We start from the raw sequence: 27,943 nt of genomic DNA on the forward strand, positions 1-27,943 counted from the left end.
CGTAGGTGTGAATGTGAGTGTGCTTGGTTGTCTGTCTCTAAGTGTAGCCCTGTGATAGACTGGTTACCTGTCCAGGTGAACCTGCCTTCACCCTGAGAGGGATAGATTCCAGCCCCCCATGACCCTAGTGAGGATTACGCGTTGCATAGATGATGGATGGATGGATGGATGGATGGATGGATGGATGGATGGATGGTCACTGTGATTGAAAATAAATTTCAATTCAGTTCAATAAAAAAAGAAACAAATCACTGACTGACACAAATCACATATAATCGGACATGTTGGGCACACATGAGCCTTCTGAAAATAGAGACAACATTGAGCCACATGTTAGCTCTGGTGTGCTACGTGGTGGACCACACTGTAAATACATGGTAGCGCATGACAATGACGAGCCATTCTGACGGCAAAAATGACTCTCCACAGATCGTCTCAAATTACCCCAAAATTGGGTTAGGCTTCTAAAAAAAGGCATTTCAGTCCCTCGCTAACTAAACTTTCAGATGATAAATATAAATATCACATGCATATTATGAAGTGCGTTCATTTTTTGGTGGATACTGTGGCAGCCAAAAATAATGTTAGCGAGGTGAGGGAGCTTTTTCTTGCCTGTATTAGACAGAGGACTGGAGCGAGTGTGGAGAAAGAGCTCTTTATGCTCTCCTGTGTGCGGTGTGTAAACAGTGACAGACAGTGGCCGGTGCTTGGCTCAAGTTTGCCTGTGAAAAGTGCTTGTGTTTCAATACCGTCTCAGGTAGAGCTCATAACACGTAAAAGAACTATTTTCATTTTAAACATTTCTACTTTTATGGCACCCAAAAAGCAGCATGTGCTTTTTCTTTTTTTTTTTAAAATACATTTCTCATTTTGTGGCTCGAGGTCTGGTATTTTTGGCAAACCCTACTTCATGTGTTGTACTGGAATTTGGCAACACAAGTCAGTCAACATGTAGGATCCTGACCATAGATTTGCATTGTTGCCCTCACTTCTTGAGAGACTGTTTTACTGTTTTGTTCTGCTAGCGGTTTTGATTTCACTTACTTGACTTAACATCCATTTGTCCTAACTCTCTTGTATTTGTGTAGCCATTAAGTAGTCTCATCCCACTGTTCATCTGCTTACAGTGGGTTGATTATCTCTCTGAATTCAGTCTAAACCTTTTGTAAATAGTGGCACGTTTTCTTTACCTGGTCTTGACTTCGCGTGACAGACGACGCGGCGGCGGTGCACTCGTAATAATCAAAACACTGAGGCATTAAACCTCTTTTAATCTGTTTGAGGTTTTGCATTCCTCAGTAAAAGCTGCTTTTCCTCAGTTTTCATTCATAAAGAAAACAGTTTGAAGGAGAACCTGACCAACAAATCCTCCCCCCCGACCAATATATGGGCCAATATTAGCTCGTTGCTGATATAATGGCATCGGTCTAGTTTATGTAAGATGAGAGATGTGTTTTGAAGAGAAAAAAAAAATCACAATTCTGTGGTTTTAGTAACAGTTTTTTTCTTTTTTCAGTAAGAAAGTGCTTTTCATGATTGCAGAAGGTTAGAACAAAAATGAAGGGAACCTTTTCAAAAATGTTGACATTAGTTATATAAAGACAATTTACAGAAGTCAATATCTGATTTTTTAAAAACCTTCAATTATCAGTATTGCCCATTGTGTACCTGGGCATGTTGGTGCAGTGGTTAGCAGTGTCTGGGTATAAATCTACTGGTCATCTGGGGTCTTTCTTGGTGCCCTGGCTTCTTTCCTGACAAATTAATTGGTAATTCAGAATCATCCATAACTGTGAATGTGAGCATCCTGTGTTAGCCCTGTGATGGGCTGGTGACCTGTCCAGGGTGAACCCCACCTCCTGCCCAATGTTAGCTGAGACCTCTACAGGATAAAGAAGGAATAGCTAATGGACGGCTAATGGACATCCTGCCATGTGGACGGAGATTTAAAGTCCCAAGGTTTAAGACTACGCGCTTTAGGAACAGCTTTGTTCCTGCTGCTGTTTCTCTTTTAAATAAGTCTTGGTGCACTTTACCTTTAGGTCCATCTTATTTTTATTTACCAGAAGCCTAGTTTTACTTATTCATTGTCCCTTTGTATCATGCTTTTAACAGGTTTTTATATTGGCATTTCAGTGGTTCTTTTATTGTATTTTGTGTTTAATTCTGTTCAGTGAGTACTGGTCAGCGTCTGTGCTAAGTCCTGTGTTTTAAATGTCTGTTTGAATTGTTAGAAGCCCTCTCCTGCTACTGCAGATCAAATCTACCTACAGGTACCAACAAACTCACCTTGAACCTTGAACCAAATGGACGGATGGAAGGTATCAGCCCCCAAAGTCCTGTACTGGGTGGGCTATAGTTTGAAGACGATAAGTTTTTGGTCAGTTGTTTGTTGTAACAAAGAGCTTCATGGCACATGTTGATTGTCATCATGACTTGCTTGGAACACTTAATGGAAGTGAGCTGTCATTATTTGTCTGTCTTAAAAACCCCAACATAAACAACAGCCAGCCATCTGTATGTACATGCAACAGAAACGTGGGGCAACATGATCTTTAACATCATGACTTTTAATGTTTGCCTTTTAATGCCTCCAAAAAGTGGGACAGGAAGGAACAACACCCCTAAAATATCGTAGCAGCCCAACACCAAAACTCCTGTGCTGTTTACGACTTCATATGCAGCACACCGTTGTCTAATATAGAGATTAAACAAGGCCCATCATTTACAAGTTACTGACAGAACTGCTTGTCGTAACTGCTACAGTAGTGAATGAGTAGAACGACTGCCAGAGAGGTTATTTATCACTTCCCTGGCAGGACTTGGTAGCTTGACTCATCAGATGAGCGTGCCATTCACAGCACATTTAATGCAACGTTCACCTCCCCTTCCACTCTCTACACGTTACCATTTTCTGAAAAATGTAAGTTTTGCAGAGGATTTGGATGATGTAGTCGGCCAGCTCTGCTAATTTTTTGGGGGGGTGAATTAGCCATTCTATTGACAGTGCTCCCATATCCCACCAAAACAATTCCTTCATCACTATTTTTGCAGGAACACTTCAGTTTTGACGCCCAATACGATGATGATTGGTTAAAAGCGAACAAGACAGAGTGTTTTTTCTTCTCTATAGCTGGATGATAATGATTTTTATGCTATGCAAGACTAACTTGGCTCAGTTATTGGTTGATTTTAAAGCCATGTCATTAGTGGAGACAGTAGCAAGTTTGAACAATGGCTAATTGTCATAATTACAGTTGATAACTATTACAGACACGTGCGTACCTGCATGCTGAGTTTGGAAACTATTAGTACTATCTAGCTTAAAATTAGAAGAAAGTTAGAGTGTCTGTACTGTACTGACACAAATGTTTTACCATCAGGTTGGTTCCATCTACTTTTTACTGATTATATTAATGTTCTACACATATATCCCATCATTTTGCATGCTACGACTGAAGTAGAAACTGTTGCTACTCCTACAAGTACTACAAGTACTGCAGTAGAGTTGGTCTGCTGCAAATTTATACACCTGAAAGTTTCCAAACGCTGCCGTTGTTTCTAGTTATCTACCATTTGTCAAAATGCGCCTCAAACAGACGAATCGTGGTTGATTTGGTTGTGAGACTTGTGGCGCTATGAATGAGGAGAGAATGTGCTTTGCTCGTCGTCCAACTTTTCCTCGTCCAACAGGAAATCAAACTAGCAAACCTCCAATCGTGCGCACGCCTCACTACCCCCGAGGCGACCATCTGCCGCTGTCACTGCAGCATCTCTCCGTTGCATCACTCAACGCTGACTGACTCGCCACAACTAATATCTCCTTTGAAGTGCACTCCTGCCTGTCTAAAGCCGAGTCTGGGAATCATTTTATGAATCAGTGCATGAGAAGTCACAGTGAAATGAGAGAACCCCCCCAGAAGCTAGAAAAGTCAAATGGATGCCAAGCACCTCTTAATTATTTAAGTGGAATCATTTCCCGTGAACCAAAACATTAAAAGAGCGTTTACTAATTATACTTTGGCCGACACAAGAACCCTTGGAAGCCACTGGAGCCAACTTTCACAATGGCTGCCCTTGCTTGATGAACCATGCTAGGGCAAGATTTAGCATGAAGCCTCCTCTGCCCAGACATCAATTCTTCTCAGGGAACTATCTCTGCTTTTTGCCAATGGGCATCGAGGAGCAGCATCTGATACCGCTTGGCTGGAAACAGGCTGAGTCTGGCTGGCTGGGAAGGATGAGCTGGCTGACAGACAGAGCCTGGTCAGGATCCATGCCTTCACTGGAGCGAGCCAAGAGATATAAAGATCTGACCTCCGCTGCTAAGAGGCCATTTGATGAGCATCCTTCATCTCTTTTCAGTCACACTTGAGGGTGGTCCAACAGTACGTGGCTCATTGTGTCTTTATTCGGCATAGTCGTGCAGTCGTTGGGAAAAAGTTTTCTGCTGGCAGATGATTCAGTTTGTTAGTGCAGGTAACTTTTAAAAAGCACAACCACTGATAAGAAAAATCTGCTCTGTTTGTTGGCATTTAATCCAGAAATTAACCTGCTGCAAGTCAAAAAGGGAATAAGGTTCGGAAGTGCAATGAAAAATCTGCATCGTCATTTTATTGTTTAACTACATTCATAAGGATTTGTAGATGTATATTTTAGGTGGATGCAAGAAAAAGCACGTGCACTCGTCCCCCCTCCAATAAAAACATAAAAGAAGCACTAGATGTGTAGCCAGCAAGGATTAAATGAGAAAAGATGATCTACAGAAAAATAACTGTTTGAAATCAATACCCAGCAGCGTTACTGCTTTATTTCCCATTAGATATTGAACTGTCACCTGATGCTTGAATTTTGTTTTTACATAAAGACATTTCAGCCATAACTTGATGCAGAAAAGGCACAAATGGGTGCAAAAAAAAAATCACCAGAATGTGGAAAAATCTGTTTTTAATGCAAAATGTCCCCTCAAGTGTCCTGTTTCATGTTTCCCCCTCATAGTCTGAATACAATGTATGCCCACTGGAGGAGTTATTATCACATGATGAGGCCAAAATATACATTTTATTTGCTGCATCACTCCATCCAGTGTGACTTACCCATGGATAAACACAAATCTTGTTCTGAAATCTGTCAGCTAGTTGAGCTCTGGTTAAAGTGATAACTACGACTGACATCATGGTTGTAGCTCATTTATTCTATTTCCTGAAGAGTTTGCATGTGCTCTCAGTGATTTAGTGAAGTGCTTCATTTGTCACACAACAACTAAATCTAAATCCTGCTTTCTCTGCCATGGGAGATATGAACGTCTCAGTAACCAGCTGAAAAGTCGTGCGTTTCCAATTTCTGGTTCACCACTAAACAGCCATTTCAAATTAAGTTATATGTTTGTTTCTTTATATTTATTTGTGGATGTGATTAGCTGCTGGGGTATTACTGCCTACTAGATGCTTTATATGGTTCGTGTTTCATGAAGTGATTGAAGTGTTGCTTTTTTCTGTTAAGCTGATTAAACCGAAGTGCAGACTTTCATAAAACATCTCATAAAGATGATTTTGGTTTGTGCTACAGGAACACCGAACATGCACAGTCCTGACACTTCATCATTCCCAGCTCGTTATCAACTTTGTCGGAGTTTTACTTTTTCCTCTTCTTCCCTCAGACGCACTGAGTCTGGAGAGACTTGGGGGCGCACTGCGAAGTTGATGGGTGGACCCGAAGGAGAATTTCCAGCCCCGTGATTTGCTAATCGGGGGCTGGTTCCCTTGTCATTTCCCTGTAATCGTGGCTCCGGTTTGTGGAGCTTGCCCAGCCCTCCTGTCCGTGGACGCACCAAGTGTACCGACTGCACTGTGTGCGCTTTGGTTAAAGCCCGACTACCTTCACTGTGAAGGCTGGGCGCTGGGAAGGAGGATCGGGGCCTCGTTGTGGCTGAGAGAAGAGGCTGTAACTCCTCACATATGGCTTTTTTGTAGGACAGTTTCCATCATCATTTGGGATTGTGGAAGGGACGTCAGTACAAATCACCTGAAGTCGCCCCGAAGTTTTGTTCACTTGTGGGCGCCCGACCATGGAGATGCAAAGGTGGTCCACAAGGTGGAAAACGAAAAGGTGGCTTATGGATTCCACTGTAACCGCATTCATCACTTTAACCCTGGCTCTACAGGCTGCTAATGTCAGAGCAGGTAAGATTATTAGGGACCTTTCATGAACTTTGTTTGGCCGAAAAGAGACGGAGCGCCGAGCGGATGGGCACACTCGGTGGCTGATGATGGAGATTGGGCGAGTTACAGACTTACCTGGACACGCGTAATGTGTGCATCACAGTCCGGCGCGTTTCCCCAAAGTAGTTCTGTTGAAGCGAGATTACACCATGTAGAAGTCCGAGTGCGCCGATGACTCGTGGAAGCCACCGAACCAAAAGCTCCGGTGCAGCGCAGACTGTGTGTTGCTCACCACTTTAGTTAAGTGGACGGTTAACCACTCTCCTAAAACACAACTTAGACAGCGCACCGCTTGTAAATGCATGTATTTTGTTGACCAAAACACAAGGTTATGCTCAGTTAAAACACCGCGGGCTACTTTTACGCACGAATGGAAGGCTTGTGTCCCGAAGATGAAACACCTCGCCTAATTAAATTCATCCTAAGCCGCTGGTATGTGCTTATAAAGATCAGGAAACTGAGCAGCGTTCCCTGGCTTTTTAGGATTCACTTAGGCTGAAAGAAAGCTCTTTGTTTGAACTGTGGTCCGCTGGGTGGATGTGAACACGGTTAGCAGGGTGGATTTCCTCAGCCAGATGACACTGGACGTTTGTCGGACCCTGGACGTGTTACTGAGAACTGGGGAACTGCAGCAGAACCGACCGGTGCCTCATATTAACATGTAATCTTAAAGTAATTGTCACACTGATTGAGTTGTGGAGGGGTTTGTGTTGACTGATTGTCACCTCTCCATAGCAGAATACAGTGGATGTACTTCAACATGTGGATAGATGATTAATTAAAGTCATTTGTGCAGATCTTTGGTGCACAGCATTAGTGTGAGACAATAAATATGCAATAGTGAGTTACACTTTTACACAAGTCTCAGTAAATCCCAGACCTGTCAGTGCAGAGTGCGAAGCCCCCAGTGTGTTTGGGGGCTGAGAGTGGTCAGGCAGGTTCACCCTATCTCCACACTGCCCTGGTCCACACCAAAGCCCAAGAGCTGGCTTGTGCAAACCCCCCTCCTCCCCCTCCTCCTCCTCCTCCTCCTCAACCGCCACCCCCCAACTTTGCACTTCCAACTTTGCACTTAGATGTTTGGTCGGCTGCAGGACAAGGCTGTGTTGTGTGAGTGGTGGGAATGCTTCTTCTCTAAGTACTGAGCAGTTATTTGATGACGGTCCTTGTTGCACTTCCCTATGATTTCAGAGCCTTCAAAGAGCAGGCCTGTGTATGGGCCTAGCCTGCAGCCATAATGGCCACAAGTCACAGGGTTCGGGATTACTTAGGCCTCACACCTTGGCCTATAGACAGCTCCGTAAGGATTTATTGCAGCGCGCAGATGCAGGTGGTGATTTCGGATGTACATGATCTCCATAATCCCAATTTTCCAGCGAGTGTGTTTTTAAATATAATGACATAATTGTAGCTCGCGTAGTGACGTTTGAAGGGGTTTTAAACGCGCAAAGGCACTAATCATTACCCAAGTAATCAGTCAAGGTAAAGCAAGACATTACAAGAAGTTAGAGTTAATGCGGTTTCATTGCAGTTTCAGTGTGTGTTGCACAAATCTGTTGGTGTTTTCATATTGATTTATCCTCCTCACATTTGCTGCCTTGTTGCCTACAAGTCTAACAACCTGCCTGCTTGGGAGATAATAAATTACAATCATACTTTGGATCGCAAATCTCGCCTTTCATAACCTACCGATTCCAGCCTCTTAATGTAAATTCAAAGTATTCTGCTCTAGGCTCTATTTTCCAGGGTCTCAGTCAGTTCCTTCCTTCTGAGCTCTTTATGGCAGTCGAAGCTGTTTCTGCAGGGTGCCCTCTCCATCTAGCACTGTACAGACACGTTTTCTCAGCCCCCGGGGCGCAGGCTCAGATGTGCATTCCAGCAGACAAAGCTAGCATTTTCAGAGTCCTCTCCCTAATACGCTCAACCGGGAACTTCAGCTAATCAGCTCCTTGCGGGACCTTTGTTTGCTCAAGCTGTCACACATATACAGTCATTAGACAGCACGTTTTCCTCATCTGCACAAACTTGAAATTTAGTTTTGAGCTGTAAATTCAACCTTTTAAAATGCTTAGAAAGGAGGATGATCAGAGTGGCTTGTTGATGCGACCTGTTTGGAATTAGAAACGGGTGTGAAAACATGCTCCTGTTTTCATATGGACGCCTACATTAAAAGAAGTTAATGTGTGGGGAAGAGTAGTGGGGGGAAAAAAAAAACGCTTTGAAAAAGTGGGTAGGTCTCAGTGAAGTTTCCTTGGTATGACACCAGCATAAAGCCGTCTTGTTTTAGCCGGCAGCGTGGTGGAAGTTAAAGGAAGGAGAGAGGGAGAGTGGGAGAGAGAGAGAGAGGGGGGATATATGGAGAGAGAGACACTGTGAGTGAAGATGTTATTAGAGTCTCAGGGAGCTGCAGGTGAAAAGGTCCTCCTCCGTTTACCAGCCAATTTTACATTTCTGTAAAGATGTGAGGATTTAAAATGACACAGGAGCAGTGGGATTTATGATATCAGCATGCCTAAGTCTTACGTACTTTGTGATAAAGGATGAGTTGAGACACACTTTCTTTGGCCTCAGTCCTGAGCGTGGTGTTATGTTTTCTCTGAGAACACATGGTTTACATCGACGTACACCTGTGAACATGATGGAGATTATATCAAATCAGTCCATCTGTGTCTCATGGTAATGTGTCCCGTTGCTCCTCCCATCCTTGCATCAACCTGTAATTTGCATAATGATGTAGGAAATGGTCCAATAACTGAGCTCAGTTTAATGGATCTCTCCTCCAGACTGAGGACAATCCATCCTCCAGTGCCACCTGAGCTATCTGTTTGCTCGGCCCCGAGGGCAAACGCCTCGGCTCATCGGATGCACTCTTTTAAAACCAGCGCACACTCATTTGGCCACCTTAATGGATTGGCCGGTATTGACGTTGTCTCAGCACCTCCGTGTGAGGGTCGCAGCCTGGCCAAACTGCCACATCTGGAACATATGAGTCCCGGAGTTTGGACTGAAAGCAACTCTGCAGGAACTCACAATAAGGTCCTCAGTTCGCTCTCCAAAATAAGTAGCTGGTTTATCCTCTCTAGCTGCAGAAATGGCCACGGTGTCCTCAGTGATGACATTCCTACGAAACAACAACTGATTTTGCTCTCAGCTTTGCATTATTTTACGTTTCATTTTGCACATCTGTTGACATGGCTGTGAGCTGGATTGCAGTGGGTTGACGCTGAAGATGCTCCTTTATTCTTTCTGACCGTCTGATATAGATTTTTCATAGAGGGACACGGTTGCTGTTCAGAGACAGGAAGTGAGTGATGGTTGTGAAAAGGCTTGCTGAGTTCTTCTTTTACTTGAGAGTGTATGCCTTTTTTGGACTGAAGTTTTGAACTATGGATTGGAGCAGACCTGGTCCAACACAGGTGCTGCAACAGATGAACGTATAAAAGAAAGTCACCAGGGAAATATTTATTGAGTGTGTTTGTGCTTGCCTTCTGTAAAATCCTTGAGAGCCTAAAACTGCAACGGGAGGATTTGTGCCTAAATAATGTCCTTAAATAGCAGCATGCTCTGACCCTGTACAAACCGTCTGTGTGAATGATGCTTGCGGCACCTCCAGAGTCAATAGGAATAGTTTCATGTTTAAACAGGAACTTTTCCACAAACCACATGCTATTCCAAATAGAATGAAACAGGCTGTTAATTGTCTTTTATGTGCTGTAGCTGGAACGTAACCAAAAAATGTCAGAGACTTGTAAGATCCTCTGTAAATGGTTATTTGACCTCCACATACAAACCAAAACAGACGCTTTATGGCCATCAGAAAAGGCTTGTTGCCTTTCTGCCCCACAAAACCAGGTTAGTGTTATAACTTCAAACAGTTTGCATTTGTTTTTCTTTTTAGTCACATATAGCAGCATTCTGTGGAGTGAAGCGAGCTCTGTTTTTAACTTAAATAAATGCATTTATTCATGGTGCCTGTTTACTATTATGTCCATACTATGGTTACAAACTGTGGTCTACAAACAATAGAATAGCACCGGCATTGTCCAGTTCGGATGGAATTGTCCAAAGTGGAGCATGCAGGAATTGAATTTTCTTTTTAATGGATCTTGGGCAGTAAAAAGTCTCCCAGCTACTAATGGCCCACCTAACAGAGGGTCTGTATAATGCTGCGCTTTGGTCTCTCCCCAGGCTAATGTTTTATACTGATAGGGTGTTCTGATTAGGAGGCATAATTATGCTTTCCCATGGGCCTCCACGGACACCCACACAGGCTCCTTTATGTAAAGTGCATCAGATTGAAGAGCCTTATCAAGGTAAACCTATCCAAGTGTTATAGAACTGGAACTCTGTTGGCACATTGTTCATCACGGTCTTTGGTATGCCTTGACATAGACATTTCCTGTCAGATGAGCCTGTAGATGCGGTGCGAGGCTGCATTTCCTAACTTAACCGTTTAGACGCGTGCTGTAAGAAATTTAGATTTGATTAGCGTAGGGTTTTGCCTGTTAGTTTATTTTTATTTGAATGCAGAATGAATCATGCTTAAGGCTCCATCACTGCTGTGTTTGTATTTACCAGAGCAGGACACGTACCTTCTGACTTTTTGGGTTTTAAGCAGGAGGTGTCAGAAAAGTTACCACAGGGAAAACCGGCTCGTGGCGGCCAAGCGTTCATAGCGACGTCGCTTTTTTGATCCTTCGATGTCGGTTCTTCCTATCATTGTGAAGCACAATTCACCAAGCGTTGGATTGTTCACCCACTAGTAGGGAACGTGAGCTGGTTTAGACCATCGTGAGACAGGTTAGTTGTATAGTAATCCTGCTCTGCTACGTACGACTCCCCGACCCAGAATCAGGCCACCTGCAGAATCAGCTGGAAATGAAACGCAAACGATTGGTTCTGAAATGTGTTTTCACTTTGACTTGCTGTCTCTTGGTTTTTTTTTTATAAAATCAATCAGTCAGCCATCCATGTGGCGTTCATGGTGACAAACTGGACCGCACACCTTTAACTAAATGCTTCCTGTGGAAAACCATACAATGACCTAACTGATGTTTTATTTCCTCTCGAACAGAAGAGCCAGTGGATGTCCTAAAAGTATTAGCATTTCAAAATTACCCCGAAGGAGTGACGAAAACAACAGGATTTTGTGCAAACCGAAGAGCATCAAAGCCAGACTCAGCTTACAGAGTTGCCAAGCAGGTCCAGATCAGCGCCCCCACCACGCAGCTATTCCCTGGTAAGTTAAACCCCTCAGCCCTTTTTCTATCTGCATGCAAACCGGTGTTATTAAAAGAGGCGATACATGCAGAGAACATCTGCAGCCTTTATGTTGTGTTAGATTTCTGTACATCTTGAAACATGACACCCACCAAGGTTAAAATAAGACATGTAAAGACTTTTAAACAATTGTAGTGTTATTTACTGTACATCAGTGTGATAAAACACGTCTGATTGTTGCGTCAGAACAGAAAACTCACACTGAGGCTTTGTCACATTGAAGTGAAGGTGAAGTAAACCTAAATCTTACATGCTTGGTAGTACAATCTGCGTGTCCTCAGTTAGACGAACTCCAACTCATTCAACCGTCTTCAACGACCTCTGTCCTCTCTTGGCCGTGCAGGTGGTGTTTTTCCTGAGGACTTCTCCATCCTGACCACAGTGCGCCCCAAATCTGGCCTCCAGTCCTTCTTGCTGTCCATTTACAATGAGCAGGGAGTCCAGCAGCTGGGCGTGGAAGTGGGACGCTCACCTGTCTTCCTGTATGAGGATCAGACTGGCAAGCCAGCCCCAGAGGACTACCCCCTGTACCGTACTCTCAACCTCGCTGATGGAAAGTATGTCAAATCTCAAACATGCGCTCACGTAATCACATCCTCAAATACACCCACGCACCCTCGGACTCGCATTTGAAGTTGATTCAGAAGGAAAGGGCGCGTAACGTGCAGGGAGGGAAGTAAATGTCTGAGGGCCTGGGCTTAAAATGCAAAATGGTGCAAAAGGAACAGGCCCAGGCTGTGGTAATTTGTAGCGCTGAATGATTGAAGAGTCACCCAGCATTTACATTTTACTGACATTTACCTTCTTGCAGCTGATGCAGTTTGGATGTAGTTTTAAATGAAAGCTGGCTCATCGGTGGTCCTCTTATTTATCTCATGTATTTGGTCTTGTGATTGATCAGCACTTTGGTTGTCTGTTTGTTTTAGGTTAAATTCCCCTTGAGTCTACATGAATGTGCATTTCTATTAGAGCTGGAGTGATTTCAGTGGTAGTCTGATCGTCTTTGAGCGAGTAAATCACCAAATAAATCAAAACAGTGTCTGATTTCCAATGGCTTGTTCTTTTTGATAAAAGCAGGAAAACAACCCAGATCTTCCCCTTGTTGCGCCACAGGTGCTCATCACCGGATTATCCGTCTCATCAGGGGTCCGCGGGCACAGAGACAGGTCAGAGACAGGGAGACACTGGATTATTGGGGCACAGCAGGGCTGCTATGGGCAACCTGACCTCATCCATGAACTCACTGCCTCTGTTATTTTAGAGAGGGGGGGAAAAGGGAAGGAGGGGACAGAGGCAGTCCTAAACTTACTTTTACCCCCTTGGATTACCTCACCCGGCCAGAAACAGCGCTCCTAACCTTTCAGCATAAACCTGATTATCTGCTCCCAGGTTCAGAAATCCCCAAATTCTTACTCAGAGCTTTGATGTAGCTGACATGAGCCCATGTGCAGCAGCAAGACTGGAATAAATAAACAGATTGGCTGCTGGGAAAATGCATCATTTGAAATAGTGTTTTGTAGTTTCTTCCAGCATTATTAAGCATCTTTTTTCCACTTGCCGAACATGCAGTGTTTGTTTTTTTGAACTTTTAGAGGAAGTCAGAACCCGGTCAGAATGTTTTGTGACCCAAAATGAGCTTAAGATTAGATCTAGCGTGTACACTGTGATCATGATAGAAGCAAGCTCGGGAAATCCTTCCAGCGTCTCATGTCAGCAGTAACTCTGCTTCATAAGCATTTTTCAGGAAAGAGTAAGACTCTCAAGCTAGCTGGCTGTTTTGTCCAGCATGTGAACTACTATCTAAGGAACAATGTTCTCTCTGGAGGGTTTTTTTTTTAGCACTTCTTGGTCTGGATGCATTCCATCTGCGAGCTTTGTCTAAATCTTTGGTGACTATAGCTCAGGCTGCGCGCAATCCCCTCGGACGTATTCATTGTTGCTAAGAAGCGTGTGCTCAGCTTGAAAAGAGAAGCACAATGATGATATTGATGATGCGAAAAAGAGCCTTATCCTGATTTGAAAGAAGAAACACGTGGTGATTTTGGAGCTTACTCGTGAGCCGTTACGCTGTGTGGCATCGGTTTGATTGTTTAGGCCCTTTCTCAAGAGACTGTTTACATTCGTAGCTTCACGTGCGGCGTTGCTCTCCTAATCATTATGCACTTCAAACCTTTGAGAAATTGTTTAAACCCACCGAAGTCAACATTTGCTTGTCTGCCATATAAGGTAACAAGTAATCCTTTGTGCTGTAGTGCTAAGCTCGCTGAGTGTTGCACGTTTATTTTTCTCTAAGCTCCATTGCCTGCCCTGGAATGCGTCCGTATGATCTTGTTGTGTTCAAAGACATTCGAGCACATTTTTCCTCGTCCGATAACGCAATTTACCGTTCGAATTAACGAATTTAATATCAAAAATATAATTTCTGCCATAATGGTTTTTATATCTTGAGCTACGGTGTTGCCAGGTCTCATCTTCCACCTCAGAACAATGTTTTGACTGTGTGTCTCCTGCTCTGGCAAGGCAGGCCTTCCTGGATCTTGACACACACTTTCCACAATGTTCACCATGTCTGTCATGCCGAGTAACCCAGAAGGAGGATTAAGTTTGGAGTTTAATGAGTGTAATCCTGTGTTAAACAGGGCCAAAGTGTGGGGGCAAGAATGTGGTCCACTGCTGCCTGGTATGCAATAGCCCTTAAGTGCAGTGGCAAATGGTCCAGTGGCAAGGGAGGTGTCAGACTCACGTGTGACCCCGGTTAACCCTTTACATCTATGGCAGTGGTCGATCAAAATATATCATGCATAACTCCGCCGCTCACGTTTCTTGGAGCATTTATTTTGTAATGAATTGCATCACACACAAGAGCATTCTGAACTTCTTTCTCCTCTGAGGCTTCTTGTGAGGTATTTAAAGTTGATTGTAATCCTATTAAAGTGTTGATAATGTTTTCTTAGAGTGCAATCAAACAGCACAAAACTGCCTGCAGTCAAATTTCCTGTCATTGACTCAACACTTGTCCTACATTGTGTTCATTGCTGTAATCTTTGTGTGTAATTTATATTATGCGATGCTCTGATTTCAGTGCCAGTCATGGATTGCATCTAAAGCCCCACAGGTTGTTTGAACAGCGATTTTGAAGCTCAGTGTGGCGACTTTAGCTGTCACCATCTTAGTAGTACCTGACGTCTCCTAGCTTCTGGCTAATCCAAAAATAAGTTTAAAAAAAGTGGAGCGTGCGTAGAGCTGAGGCGGGCTGTTTAAATGTCTTTGGGCCATGAGTGGTTCTGCTACTTAAAGTGGCCACACCCTTAATTATGCATAACTTGAAGCTTTAATAGAATTCAAATGGGTGATTTATATAAAAAAGTACCTTCTGTACAGACATCATGAATTGTGAAATTAGCTATGGAGAATGAAACTGTTGTTTGTACCAGGCTGTAGACATGTTTATTTCTGCTGTAAAGTTGGGCATTTTAACATGGGGGTCTATAGAGGTAGACTGGTTTTAGCTATCAGCCTCAAGTGGCCATTCTTGGAACTGCACTCTCCTCATAAAAATGTGGAGTGCCAATGCTTTAGGATATTTTAAGCACACCACAGTGACAATAGTATTTCTGAATGATTTCATAACAAACAACAGCTTTCACACTGCTGGACTTCCGCTTCTTCTGTTGCTAATCTCGGTTTGTTTGTTTTTTTGTGACCTTGACCAGGTGGCACCGAGTGGCCATCAGCGTGGAGAAGAAGACGGCCACTATCATTGTAGACTGTAAGAAGAAGATCACCAAGCCCCTCCTCAGGAGTGACCATGCCTCGATCAACACCAATGGCATTACCGTGTTCGGCACCAGGATTCTGGATGAGGAGGTTTTCCAGGTACAGTTGTCAGTGTTGTGAGTTGCTGTGTTGGTGTGTCGTTGATAATTTGTATCTTGGCACATTTATCAGAAATTATGTTTACTATTAGTTTAGTCTACTGTGAATTTTGCTGATTCCTATATATAATACAGTTTTTTCTTGTACCCCTTTGTCATGTCTATTTATTCAAAATAATGAACTTGGGATTATTTATATTTTTTAAACAGTATTTCCTGTCTTCCCGCTCTGTCAAAGTGCTTTGCCTCAGGGGGGGTTTAGTTTGATTCCCATTGACACAACCTGGACCCCTTTGATTCTGCCAAAAAGGAATGTGGCGCTGATAGAAACCAGATCAGATGTGTGGGTCCACAGTTCTTTTCGTTTTATGAGAAACTCCACATAGATATGATACATATGTGATTTCTAAGGGCTGCTGGTGTGTCCGTGTGTTGTGATGATGATGAGAGTGCACCACAGAAGAGACCCGGCACAAGTTCTCAGCTATTCTTGTTTATGGCCTGATATCTGACAGCATGAGCAGCCTTGTCAGTGTGTTGTGAGAGCGTGAGAAGCTCAGATTAGGGATAATGATGGTTTTTTAAAAGCAAAAAAACATGCTTTGATTCAGAAAATTTAAATGATCAAATCAGCAACGGGGCATCAGGGGTTACAGCTGATTTAAACAGTGAATGCAGCCATTCTCCAGCTGTGTTTGAGTTGTACAGGTGTGTTTTTTCTATCACTTGGCCTTACTGTAGTCATCGACTGCTGTGAAAAGCTCCAGCAGACACCAGCTGTAAATTGATGGTGATACAAGAGCCTGATTTTCAGTTAATTACAATGGCCATGATCACTACTTTTCTCTTTAAAAAACAGACATTTGCTTTTGTGGTATACAGCAGGTGTAAGGTTTGCAGCTCCAACAATGTGCCTCGTTGAATATGAAAGTGAAATTTGACCCAGTCTGTTTATGTGACTTATAGACGGTATAAGAGATGTTATTTGACGAGGATAAAACTGGAGCCATTAACGCCTCCATAGAATACGAGGAAGTGAGCGTTCACTCCTTTTGACAAAGCCGTCGTTGTTTTCCAGTTTTTAGTTTTTGCATATTTGACATTTATAAACAACGCCTTTTCAAACATTGTTAAACCTTCTGTGTACGTCGCTGCTGATTCTTCCCCCTAAAAGAAAAAACAAATGTTATGCTTTGTAGGCTGTCTCTTCCTGTTAGTACAGAAAATAATCCAAGAAGTCATAGATTTTATCTTTAGACAAATACCAGTTGTGTCCATGGGCTGCTGGGGAAGTGAACTATCTGAGAATTTGCATGTGTGGAGTTAGTGTTGGTGGAGCTTCTTTGAACTTGCCTCTCGTTTTTCTGTCTACAGTTACTGTAATGCAGCACTGATTTAATGCAGCCACTTTAGAACAACTTTTCCAAAATATTCTGATATAAGATTTGCCCAGTCGGCCTCTCAGTACCAGATAATTTACATAACATGAATTTAAAAGTAATCCAAACTTGCATCTTTGACATGTAAATGCAGGAGGGCGACTTTCTGGGATTTGCTCGCACACGGTGTTCTGTTCATCCTGTTTTTAGACACAGTTCATCCAGAGGTTCGTGCTGAGGATGGATCAGGCAGATGTAAATAATGACAGACAACGACTGGGATGTCATGGTCTTCTCTGGTTGGAAGTAAAGTTCACTGGAAGGCTATATGGGAGCTGTGTTTGCTTGTGAGAGAGTGCTGGTTTGTTTAAGTACTGCAGGGATGACTAGTCATTATTCTGATGTTGTCTTTGAGTGATTGATGCTTCTGCTCTTGTCTTGAAGCCATTTTTTTTGTTTTCATGGCATGCCTTGTCATCGCCACGGGGACACAGGGTGCAATGCATTTGGTGCTTCTGCACAGCGGTTTTCCGTCTCTTTTGCCTGACATCATTCCTCCTATCTGACCTTGTGCTACCCTGAGGCTGTTTGGATTATGACATGTTGTTATGAGAGATATGATGCCGGGTTAAGTAAAGAGATTGAGCTCATCGTCATCAGTCAGACAAGCAAATAAAAGACATATCGATTATATTTAATTGGAAAGTACTGATATCGCCAGACACACCTCTGCTTTGAGAAGATGCTGCCTCCACGCTACATATATCATAATAAGTGCATACGTTGCTCATGAAGATGTCAAATTACTCAACAGAGCAGATGTAGGTGCGATTTCATTTACGTGCAGAGTTTCATGAGGAGATTTGCGTTCACATCTCTTGTCAGTTTTGATTTTAGATTTATGAGGGGGCACTGAAGCCAGCTTTTGTATCAAACAGTGTGTCTAGTCAGAGGTTGGCAAGTGGAAGGGCTGAAAATAGGAGCCATAAGTCAGCTAACAGGGTCTTCTCTGTGTAGTTTTTGGAACAGGTCGCCTGTCTGTTCTCTGTCCCTGTTCCCCTCAGAGATCCACAGGGCCCATTGCATGCTGGGATATACAGTAGAGGGGAAGGAAATACCTTGACCTTGTGCATTCAAGCCAGCGGTTATAATGAGAGATGATGTCAGACCTCCTCTTGTTTTTTTAATTAGCTGAAAGATTTCAACTGATTTGATTTAATTAGAATATGATTATGCATGGGGCAATATTAAAAATGTAGAAATGGAAGAAATGTGTGGCCCAAGCTTCACTTTCTTAGCATCTAGTCTTTTCAAAAAGTTCCGTTTTTATTTCCCTTTTCCACGATAGTTTTAATGTTCAATCGTAATATGACATTACAACCATTTGCCTCTTAATTCAAACTCTGGCATTTGTTTTCACAACCTGACCTGCATTTTTCATAAACGTCTATTCATGCCGTACCTGCTCCAGGTTGGAGGCGACCACCGTCGCAAAGGGATCTGGCTGAGATGAATGGGAGTCTTTCATTGCCCCGTCAGGCCTTCCTTATTTCCTCATCTCCTCCCCTCCCTGCATACTCTCCCCTACTCACCACCTCCTCCCTCTGCACCCTCCCCACCTTGAGGCCTCCCTACTGTGCCAAAGCCATGAGGCTGTCTATTCATGCCTGGCGGACATTACCTGTCTGAATTGAGCACGCACATATACATACCTGTGCCTATTCAGCGTCTGTCTGCAGAGAAAACACCTATCAGTGCTGAAGGACTTCTGCCACATGGCTGCTGCACCCCCAGCGTTGCATCTCATTTTAAAAAGCACTTTGTTTTCCAGTGGATGTTATTTGTTATAGTCCCAAACTATGTATTTTGATTGTTAATCTGCTGCTTATTAAAGATGGCAGATGAAATAGTGTCTAAGTCTTTTATAAATTAAATTAAAAAATAAATTGCATGCAAATAATGGACAATGCCTACTTTTCAGTACCTTTTTACATGCATGTTTAAAACACATACATGAGAATTTATCTGTAACTGAATTGGCTTTTAGTGAAATACCTTTTAAAGTAATTATTTTTACCTCAAAAATCAGTTCATTTCTCCACATTTAGCTGACATTAGGCTACTCTCCTGCGAATAATCCAATATATTTTCTGTCCCAGTCTCTTCATATCACCTTCTAGAGGCTCAATCCTTCCTTCTCTTTGTCGCAGCTTTTGCCTTTCTCCTTAGAGTCATTGTGCTGTATAGACTTTGATGGAGTAGCCACAATATTGTTGTAATTATCATATGGGGCTGTCTAATTACAGCTGACTGTGGTTAGCCTAACTGGCCTGAGCAAAGGTATGACAAAGGACCCACGGTGATCACTGCTTGGTTTTGATTTGACCAGTGATGACCAGCGCTCGCCCTGTCGTTACAACATGCAATCGTAGAGTAAAGACAAAAGAACTGTCTGTCACTACAATACTAAACATCGCTGGAGAAGGATGATTCAGAACATGGGTGTTGTTTCGTGCAGCTCCACTGTAGAAATACAACACTTTAACTATGCACTGCTGTAATCTTTGACCTCTCCCATGTGTATTTATATCCCTCGGTGCCTTGTGGTCGGGATGAGGTCAAGGTAGATTGTGCATTTAGAGGAAAGATGGCGTCATGGACTCGCTACTGTTTTCAGTGCACTACAGAGCATTTTCAGGCAAGTGTTATATGATTCCAGTGTTCTAAACTGGAAGTAACTGCTGAAAAATGACTCTACTTATAGGCGCATTATCCTTGTGATTAATAAAACGTGAGAAAGGAATTCACCGTGAATGCAATGCTGGATTACGTAATTCCTTTCATGACTCAGCACTAATAGTTCCGCTGTATATAAACACCAAATGAGCTCTTTGAGACAGAAAAACTGAACAAATCTCGTTAAATATGCCATCATGTAATATCAAATCATTATGGTATCTTCCTTTTATTTTTGTTATTTTCTATATTAGCAGACTACATGAAGAGTTCATTTGCAAAAACAGATAACTCCATCTTCACAAACCGTCAGAAAAACCACTTTTCCATCGTCTACCTGAGACAATATCAATTAAGCTCAAGTTATCTCTATTGTTGCTGTGTCATTTCTACTGCATCAAATCCACTCAGCTTCAGTTTGATTGATATTATCTCAAGCAAACAACAAAAAACCTAAAATTTCTGATGCTAATGATGCATTTAAGGTGTACAGCACCAACAATACATAACAGAACAGTGGACACAGCATGTACAGAGCACTAAATTGATTTCTACAAGCATTCACGAGTCTCAGCTGTTGATCTTGACCCCGCTTCTCTCTTTCAGCCTCTCTCTCTTTTCCTCATTGACCTCTGACACCGCCGTCATTAACACACAACCTCACGGCTCTGCTTCTACGCTGCACTTTGCTGTGCTGTAGCCAGGAGGAGCATATTTTGGAGATCTGGCATCGCTCCAAGTTGCCAGGGGCATTTCATTTTTTTTTCTTCTCCTCCTCAGCAGTTCACAATGGAAGACAGGCCCAGAGCCTCGGAGTAACTCTCCCCAGGTGTTTCCCAGCACAAAACATCTTTTACCGTCGCAGCTGCTCTCTTTAAATCCCTGTCTGTCTCTCGATCCCTCCTGGTGTTCCATTCTCGGGTTGACATCAGTTTCCCCGCTGCCTCGGCTGTGTGAACTGCCTCTCGTTTGTTGGGTGACTCAGCTCCTGACTTATTTTGTATTGGAAAGACAGGTTAATGAAGCGTTAGAGGAGGAGGACACCTGCCTTTTACACCAGAAAAAAATGTACTAACGTGTCCACTTTTAAAAAATTAGAAGTGTTTACATCTTTTAAATACACCTCCTGTATGTGATCTTTTCTGTTGACAAGTGTTGTCGAATGTGTCCGTCGTATTGCTCACGTCCTCCCTTAAAACAGCCAGAAGTTTCCTAATTGTGCTGATCTGGTTTAGGGCTTGAACACCATGTCTCCACAGCCTATTTGTGTGCAGACGGGTGGCTCTCAGACATGGACTAATTAGAGCTGACTCGAGGCAGGGTTCAAGCATTCACTGTTGGTCTTAGGGTGACACATGAGGTAATACATGTCAACTTGACTCAGGGCAAGGCTTGATCTCTCTTTTTCTGTTGAGCCTCTGCAAACACACATAGACACACACATCTGTCTCCAGACTTGTTTCATAGCTGTCCAATGAGCATTTTTGCAGGTCGGCTTTGTCGTTTTATCAAAAAAATAACGCCAGATATTTTCAATTGATGGCACAGACGTTAAGTGGTTTTTGTCAGGAGTTATGTGTGATTTGACTCACAGCTATGACGCTTCCTCGAGTTTTATAATCGCCTGTCAGCTTGTGCTTTCATAGTAGAGTCCTTTACTAAAGTGCATAACTGGTGTGCATTTCAACTTATATTCCAACCATTGCGGCATCTATCCATTTAATTTATCAAATGCATTTTACTCACCATATTTCAGACACTACGTTTCAGACAATAGAGGTGACGACCTTGTCAAAGTGTGCTCTCCAAGAGTATGTTTACTGACATCATGCAGCACAGTCACTCGGCATGAACAGAACTGTTGTAACTGGCCCAGGTTCAAATTAGGGGTAACAGATAAGATCAGATATGTGGCACTCTGAGGAGGGGGCCAAATGTAGTGGCAGCAAGAAAGAGAAAGTGTTAGTTGTCCTGTTTAAAGTTTAGTAAACAGGTGCATGGACCTGTAACTGGCTGACAATATAACCTTTTATTATTAGACATGCATTCCTGCAGAAAGGGAAAGCCCTCTTTACAGCACTGTTTCACCCACCCGGTGACACACAGGGAGGAATCTCTGGACCGTCAAGCTGTAAAACAAGATGTTGATGGATGGTTATACAGAGAACGTTTCACTGCTCGTTTTCCCATGGGACAAGCCGTAGCACATGGATGTTTATACTAAGGTCCATGTGAAGGATCCATAGATCTGTTTCTTACCCACGGAGGACACACACACACACTCACATTCTCCTGGCAAGTTGCAGCTTGCTCGATTTCTCCCGTGTTTCACTGCCAATCCTCTATTCTGCTCTTCGATGTACAGTACCCCCGCTGACACCAGTGCATCACGATTTCACCTCTGGGCTCAGGCATCTCCTGCCAAACATCCTAACCAGAGACATGCCCCTCACTCCGCCTCCGTAAAACACTCGTCAGCTGTCTTCGCAATGTGTATAAAAGCTGAAAACCCAGCCTGCAGGAACTCGGTTCAAGCAATTACAGACTCCAAAGGAGAATCCAGATGCTTTCTCCAGTGTGTTTGCTGTCTTGCAGTGAGTTGTGTGCTTTGGCTCTACGTCTGATAACAAAGCGAGACGGCGCTGGAATGGTGTCAAGCGTTGTGGTGTCCTGTCCCAACAATACAGAGAACATTGTGGTTTAAGTAACTTGCCCAAACCATGTCTGGGATTTTCAGAGTTTTTCTCTTTCCTGTGCGCTGTGTTAATGGATGTCAGACGAAGCCGTTGTGTATTAATATGTTTTGCTCAATATCATGTCTGTGTTTTTCTAAGTGACGTTTTTATTGGCTACTTCACTTTAACGCTGCTAAACAGTGTTGTGGGCTGAGTCTGGTAATTAACAGCTGCTGACTATTAAGTTTGATTCAGTTGGACTGGTTTTGTAACCACAAACAATATTGTTTTTGAGCACAAAAGAGAAAAAAACAGGACAGAGCAATGTGCTGTGGACTGTTCTGTCTACTCAGAGACACAAAGTGAAGAAATGACTGTAAAGCTGAAGCTGTGAAACATGAAAAACTCCTGTAACGTAAGGATGCTGCAGAGTAGACCTCACTTAAACTTAAATTATAATTAGATATTGTTCATAAAAGCAAAAAAACTAAACTTGCCGTTCATGTGAACTATAGTTTCTACCCATTGGCGGGTCTATTCCCACATAATATATGTACATGAGGCAGTTTTCTTAATGTGCACCAGCCAACATTCATGCTGAGCTTATATACATAAAAGAGAAATAATAAAATGTTCTTGTCCACATGTTTTACATAATATTCTCATTGATATTATAAGCATCGCTGCTGTTGTTCATTGTAAGAAGAAGTCTTTTATATGTACTGTAGAACACAAGACACTGGCGGGCTTCGTTCGTGTCTTGATGGCACATGTTTATTTGATTTCCTGAGGTAAAACCCAGCACTGATAATAATAATTTTCCCAGCGTCTGAACTCGGTTTCCTCCGTGCGCCATGTGAGTGTGGACTCTGTGGTGTGTGTTTCAAGCTGTTTAATCATACAAGAGGGGGGGGGGGAGCCGAGTCTGCCAGACTCTGTAAGTGTATGGGACCTCAGAGATCTCATCTGTAATTTAAGATTTTCATTCATGCCACTTATATACACCCAGCATGTATGAGTGTGTGTGTGTGCAAGATGAGACACGACTGTCAGTCGGCCTGTGTGCAGCCTTGCCTTGTTGGTTTCTATGAATCTGGTTTCTTTAGCAACTTGTGGAGTTGTGAGTAAAAGTAATATGTATGCAAATAATACAAATTCAAAAAGCTGATTTCTGATATTCAACATGCAGGCTGTATGAAAGTAACCCTGACGTATATTTCTGTCTCCTACAGGGCGACATCCAGCAGCTTCTGATCGTGTCCGATCCTAAAGCAGCGTACGACTACTGTGAACATTACAGCCCCGACTGTGACACTCCTCACAGTGACTCCCTGCAAGCCCAGGAGCCAGAGGAAGAGGTCAGCCAACCAGGGAGGGTGGGGGAGACGCTAGAAAGCACCAGTCGATAATCCCCATTAACCTAACTTATATTCTACATTTTTAAAGGAATCACGGAGCTTCACTTTAACCTGTGCATTGCTTCGTGCTCACAGAGTGACAGATTGTGTGTTCTCGTTTGAAGCCTTAGCAAGTTTAATTTTGAGATATGACCATAGTAGTTTGATGTATTTTCACTCTAGGGATAATTGAAGCGCTTTAATAAGTGCTTTAGTGTCTGTTTCCACTTTGACTTTATCTCTTATAGCCACAGATTTTATTATTTATTGTTTAACCAGAGACTAATTAACTCTGTAGAAATGTTCTCACAGTTACTTCACAGACATGAAAACACACATGCACAGTTGTAGAAAATTTATTTAGACAATTACCACGCCGTTGATCTCATGTTTTATAATGTACAGTAAACATTATTCAGGCTGCTTACACTAGTTCCAGGCAATTTATCCATCTGATCTAAAAATCCACCTCTCTTCCGTATTCAGGGAAATGTATTCAACCAACACGACCAAGCAACTTAAGCTGTAGTGTTTCAGTGTTTTCATATACTAGGAGAGGAGACCCTTCATGGGTAAATACACTCTAAAATCAGCTGTTGAAAGGTCAAACCCTGGTAGACATGAGTCACATCCCAATCAGGGATGTCATAGCAAGTAAATATGAAATGCCAGCAGTGATGTCCATGATTGGAGTTTTGCGGGAAGATTCGAACCTCGCTTCAACCTCACCGAGAGACGCACAACATGTTCCTTTGCAAAATTAAATTAAAACTTCGGAAGATATAAACAAGTTGGTATTTAGTGATTATAGCATGAACGCTATGGAGAGTTTTGATCAGCACTGATTGCTGATTTGGAAGTTTTAGTCAAAGCAGCTGATAGGGCTACCTTTTCTGTCTTTCTGATCTCTTCCTGTGTCCCCTAGTTGTCTTTTTCAGACATAAGGATGCAATATAAAAGCCTTTTAACCTCAAGTGTTTACTTACGGTTCTTGTTTATGTGAGTAAATACAATGCAGCAGTAAAGGGCAGACTAATGATCGACTCTAGCTTCTCACGTATTCGTACGTGTCTGCGTTAGAGTTTCCTGCTACAACTACTTTCACATTTGTCCGCAAGTCATCGTAAAGATGATTGTGGGGGCGCAGGTGAAACAGTCATTTCCCAATTGTGTTTCCTTCTCCGAGCGCAGCGCAGCGTGTCGTCTGACCCTAACTGCTAATTCAAGTACAGTCCAGCTGTTTGATTAATTCAATAATTGGCAAAACGCATTCTTTCTAATACCATAACCCATCATTTTTGATCATTTATGAGTTTAATTTCACTTCTTCCACGTGCAGGTTACAGCATGAAGTGATAAACGGGTTTCCCCTTATTCTGACTCTTATGACGGTGTGTAATTTTAGTTTTGATGTATTGATAAGGAACAGCTACAGAGCTACATGAAGCTACAAAGAAGGCATGCATTTGCTAAATCAGACCTCTTCATCCTGGAGCCTGCAGCGTATAATTTACATACCTTCAGTGAGAAAGTTCCATTACGATATTCCCTGAAATGCAGCTGGTAGTTTTGTCTTTGAGGTTTCTCTGTTGTTTTCCTTTGTTTTATGAGCTTTTTTTTTTTAAAACATACCATCTGCTCACGCGTTTGTGGGTTAAACCGCGTCGGAAGTTTCTGCTATTGTCGACCTTAATAGGACCATTATTTAAATCACAACCTGCAGTGTTTTAAAGATGATGACGAGTTTTTTTTGTTAACAGTAAACCTGAATTGCAAAGTGTAAATATAGTTACATACATACATTATAGTATTACACTGTGTGTCTTGTAGCATTTTAAATGATGCTATATTCATTAACAACTGCACTAATTATTCTATCTTTAAATGTTTTGCAGCGTGTTTGCACTGATTCATGCGTTCCATCACGTAGGAGGCAGATGGAAATCATTAACTAAATTCTATGTTCTACTGCTGTTTGCTATAAGAAATAATTACATTTGTTTTTAACAGTTTGAATGTATAGCATGCTGAAGATGATACACACTACATGTATCATCTTCTTGCTGAAATAGCACTCTGCATCCTTGATGCTACTGCTAACAGTAAAACCTCCAACTCTCTGTCTGTCTGTCTGTCTGTCTCTCTCTCTCTCAACCTCTCCAGTACACTACTGATGACTTAGATTACTCTCAGTTCTATGATTACTCTGAGGGAGCAACAGACACCATTCCAACCGATGAGTATTCTGAACCACAGGTAAATGAAAAAAGGAAAAGAAAAGATGTTTTTTCCCTGTTCTGTCTTGTTGTCAGTCATTCACTCCATCCTTCAGTTCATTGTGTGTGTTGTCCTTGTGTCTTTAGTGTTACTGCATGTTTACATGCATACCGATACTCTAGCAACCTGACCCAATCAGTGTCAACTACATGATATTGTTTGAATAGTTAAACTGTTTCTGCTGACGTACCGGTGTCCAAAAAGTTTTCTACACGTGAAGCTTACGTCTGGTTGCTTATGCCGACTGTGATTATCACCTTACAGTAGGACAGTGGTAGTATGCATGTAAACTACACAGTGTGTCGGTCCTCCTTGTGTCTGTTTTATGAGTCTGTTGCCTTTCCTGGGAATGCCATCTGCTTTACGTGTGTTTTTGCATTCCAGCATGTCTTTAAAACTATTGTACACAGTGTAGGAGTGCAGCCACATTGTTCTTGTTTAGAGAAAATACAGCGAAATGAATCACTGCAATAGCTGTAAAGAGCTGCTGAAAGGCAAAGTTTGTGTTTGTTTGTGTGCCTGTGCCAGATTGAACATGTACATGTCCTCAAAACTCTTCTGTGTGTCACATGAACGGCCCAGTCCGCGACTGTTGTACAGCACGCTTTTCTCTCCAACTGTCTGCATAATCAGAGGGGGGTAACATGATTGCAACAGCCTTTTTAATTGATGAACAATATGTGCAATAAATCCATGCAACTACCGTCCATGTTGCTGCAAAGTGAAGCACATGGGGCCTGACAGTTGTGCTAGAAAAGACCCTGTACAGCAGTTGTGGAGTGTGCCTTGAAATCATTTCCACTTTTGGTTGTTCCATGTCTGTCTTGGTGTTCTCTGTCGCCGTCACCTCTTCCAGAGAAAGAAACGTAGTGTCTCCATGAAAAAGAAGAGGACCAGAAAGTCCCTCACTAAAACTAAGACCAAGCCCTTAAAGTTCTTGGCTGCCAAAAAATCGCCAGCTAAAAAGTTTGCCGCTAAGAAGAAGCGACAGATGCCTGGCTACCAGGCCACAGCGCCGGCACGACCCAGAGGCAATTTTAGGGTAAACCTTTATCTAAAGAAAAGACCAAACCCCATCAAGATCTTCCTGCCCTGAATTCTCAAGGAAAATCTCTGATGGCAGACTTAGAGCTCCCTAACCTCTTCTCTGTAGAAGTAGCAGAGTCTGTAGCCGGCTTGAGAGAGGCCCGAGCAAATAACCTCTGGATTGAGCCTTTGTGTTAACTCCTATTCTTCTTTCCTTTTTTCACCACGATTCAGCTAAACAATGTAGAAGGCGATTACAATACAGACATTGACTACGGAACTGTAGATGATACTCAGACTCAGTCCCCCTTTGCCACCAGTGGACCCAATGAGGTAATTTTCAATTTCATTCATGTCTTCTTTTTTTAAAAAAACAAAACAAAACAACAGTCGTAGGTGTTTTGGGGACGATTTGATCCAAGGAAGTGCCTGGTATGAGTTGACAAAGACACCGTCGTTCAAATGAATCAACGTGTCTTTTGACTTGTTAAAACTTTGGTGTGTGGCATAACTGATGGACAGGGGATGTTATTGAAATGCTTAAAAAGCCACAATCCACTTGCTCCGCTGCGTACATCATGTGGATTCTAGGAATGCATTTCCTGCTTAGAAAGTGATGCAGTGGACATGGTGAAGGTTTTTTACCGACATGTTGTGATTTCTGCTTTGGTCAAGGCTGCAGATCTTGTCAGCATGTGAACACATATTGAGACACTGCAGACACATTTGTTAGAGCTAAAGCAGTGACAGCTACTTTACAGACGAGGCTAGAAACCAGAGGAACATCAGCTGTACATACTGGACTTTGACAGTCACTGTGTTGCTCCTTCTAATAGAGACGTTTTGTCAAGTAGCGTTCTCTCCTTTTGCTGAAGTCAAACACATCTTTTCTAATGTTTACAGACATTTCTAACTAATTCACACCAGCGTGTCTGTTTTAATTACCTGCATAAATTATGAAGCGTTCACAAGAGCTGCAGCCTTGTCCAGGGTTTAAAGCAGCACATGATGGCAGAACCTGTCTCATCCTGTCACACTGGAAGTACATTACACTGGGGATTATCCGTTGAACAGTTT

At 42.6% G+C, this 27,943-nt stretch overlaps 1 protein-coding gene across 1 annotated transcript in view; it reads left to right on the top strand.

Annotated features, from left to right (window-relative positions):
* Positions 1-5,882: 5,882 nt before the first annotated feature.
* col11a1a (collagen, type XI, alpha 1a) overlaps positions 5,883-27,943 on the top strand; it is a gene marked incomplete at its 3' end in the record, with an annotated part of 76,907 nt that continues 54,846 nt past the window's right edge. Inside the window, exons 1-7 of the mRNA XM_008280225.1 lie at positions 5,883-6,182; positions 11,296-11,460; positions 11,845-12,058; positions 15,215-15,377; positions 23,399-23,524; positions 25,727-25,819; positions 27,101-27,199. Of these exons, the coding sequence (XP_008278447.1) occupies positions 6,068-6,182; positions 11,296-11,460; positions 11,845-12,058; positions 15,215-15,377; positions 23,399-23,524; positions 25,727-25,819; positions 27,101-27,199 (975 nt within the window). The remainder of the gene's footprint in view (positions 6,183-11,295; positions 11,461-11,844; positions 12,059-15,214; positions 15,378-23,398; positions 23,525-25,726; positions 25,820-27,100; positions 27,200-27,943) is intronic.

The sequence above is a fragment of the Stegastes partitus genome, unplaced genomic scaffold (assembly GCF_000690725.1).
Source record: "Stegastes partitus isolate 25-593 unplaced genomic scaffold, Stegastes_partitus-1.0.2 Scaffold186, whole genome shotgun sequence".
Classification (NCBI taxonomy): domain Eukaryota; kingdom Metazoa; phylum Chordata; class Actinopteri; family Pomacentridae; genus Stegastes; species Stegastes partitus.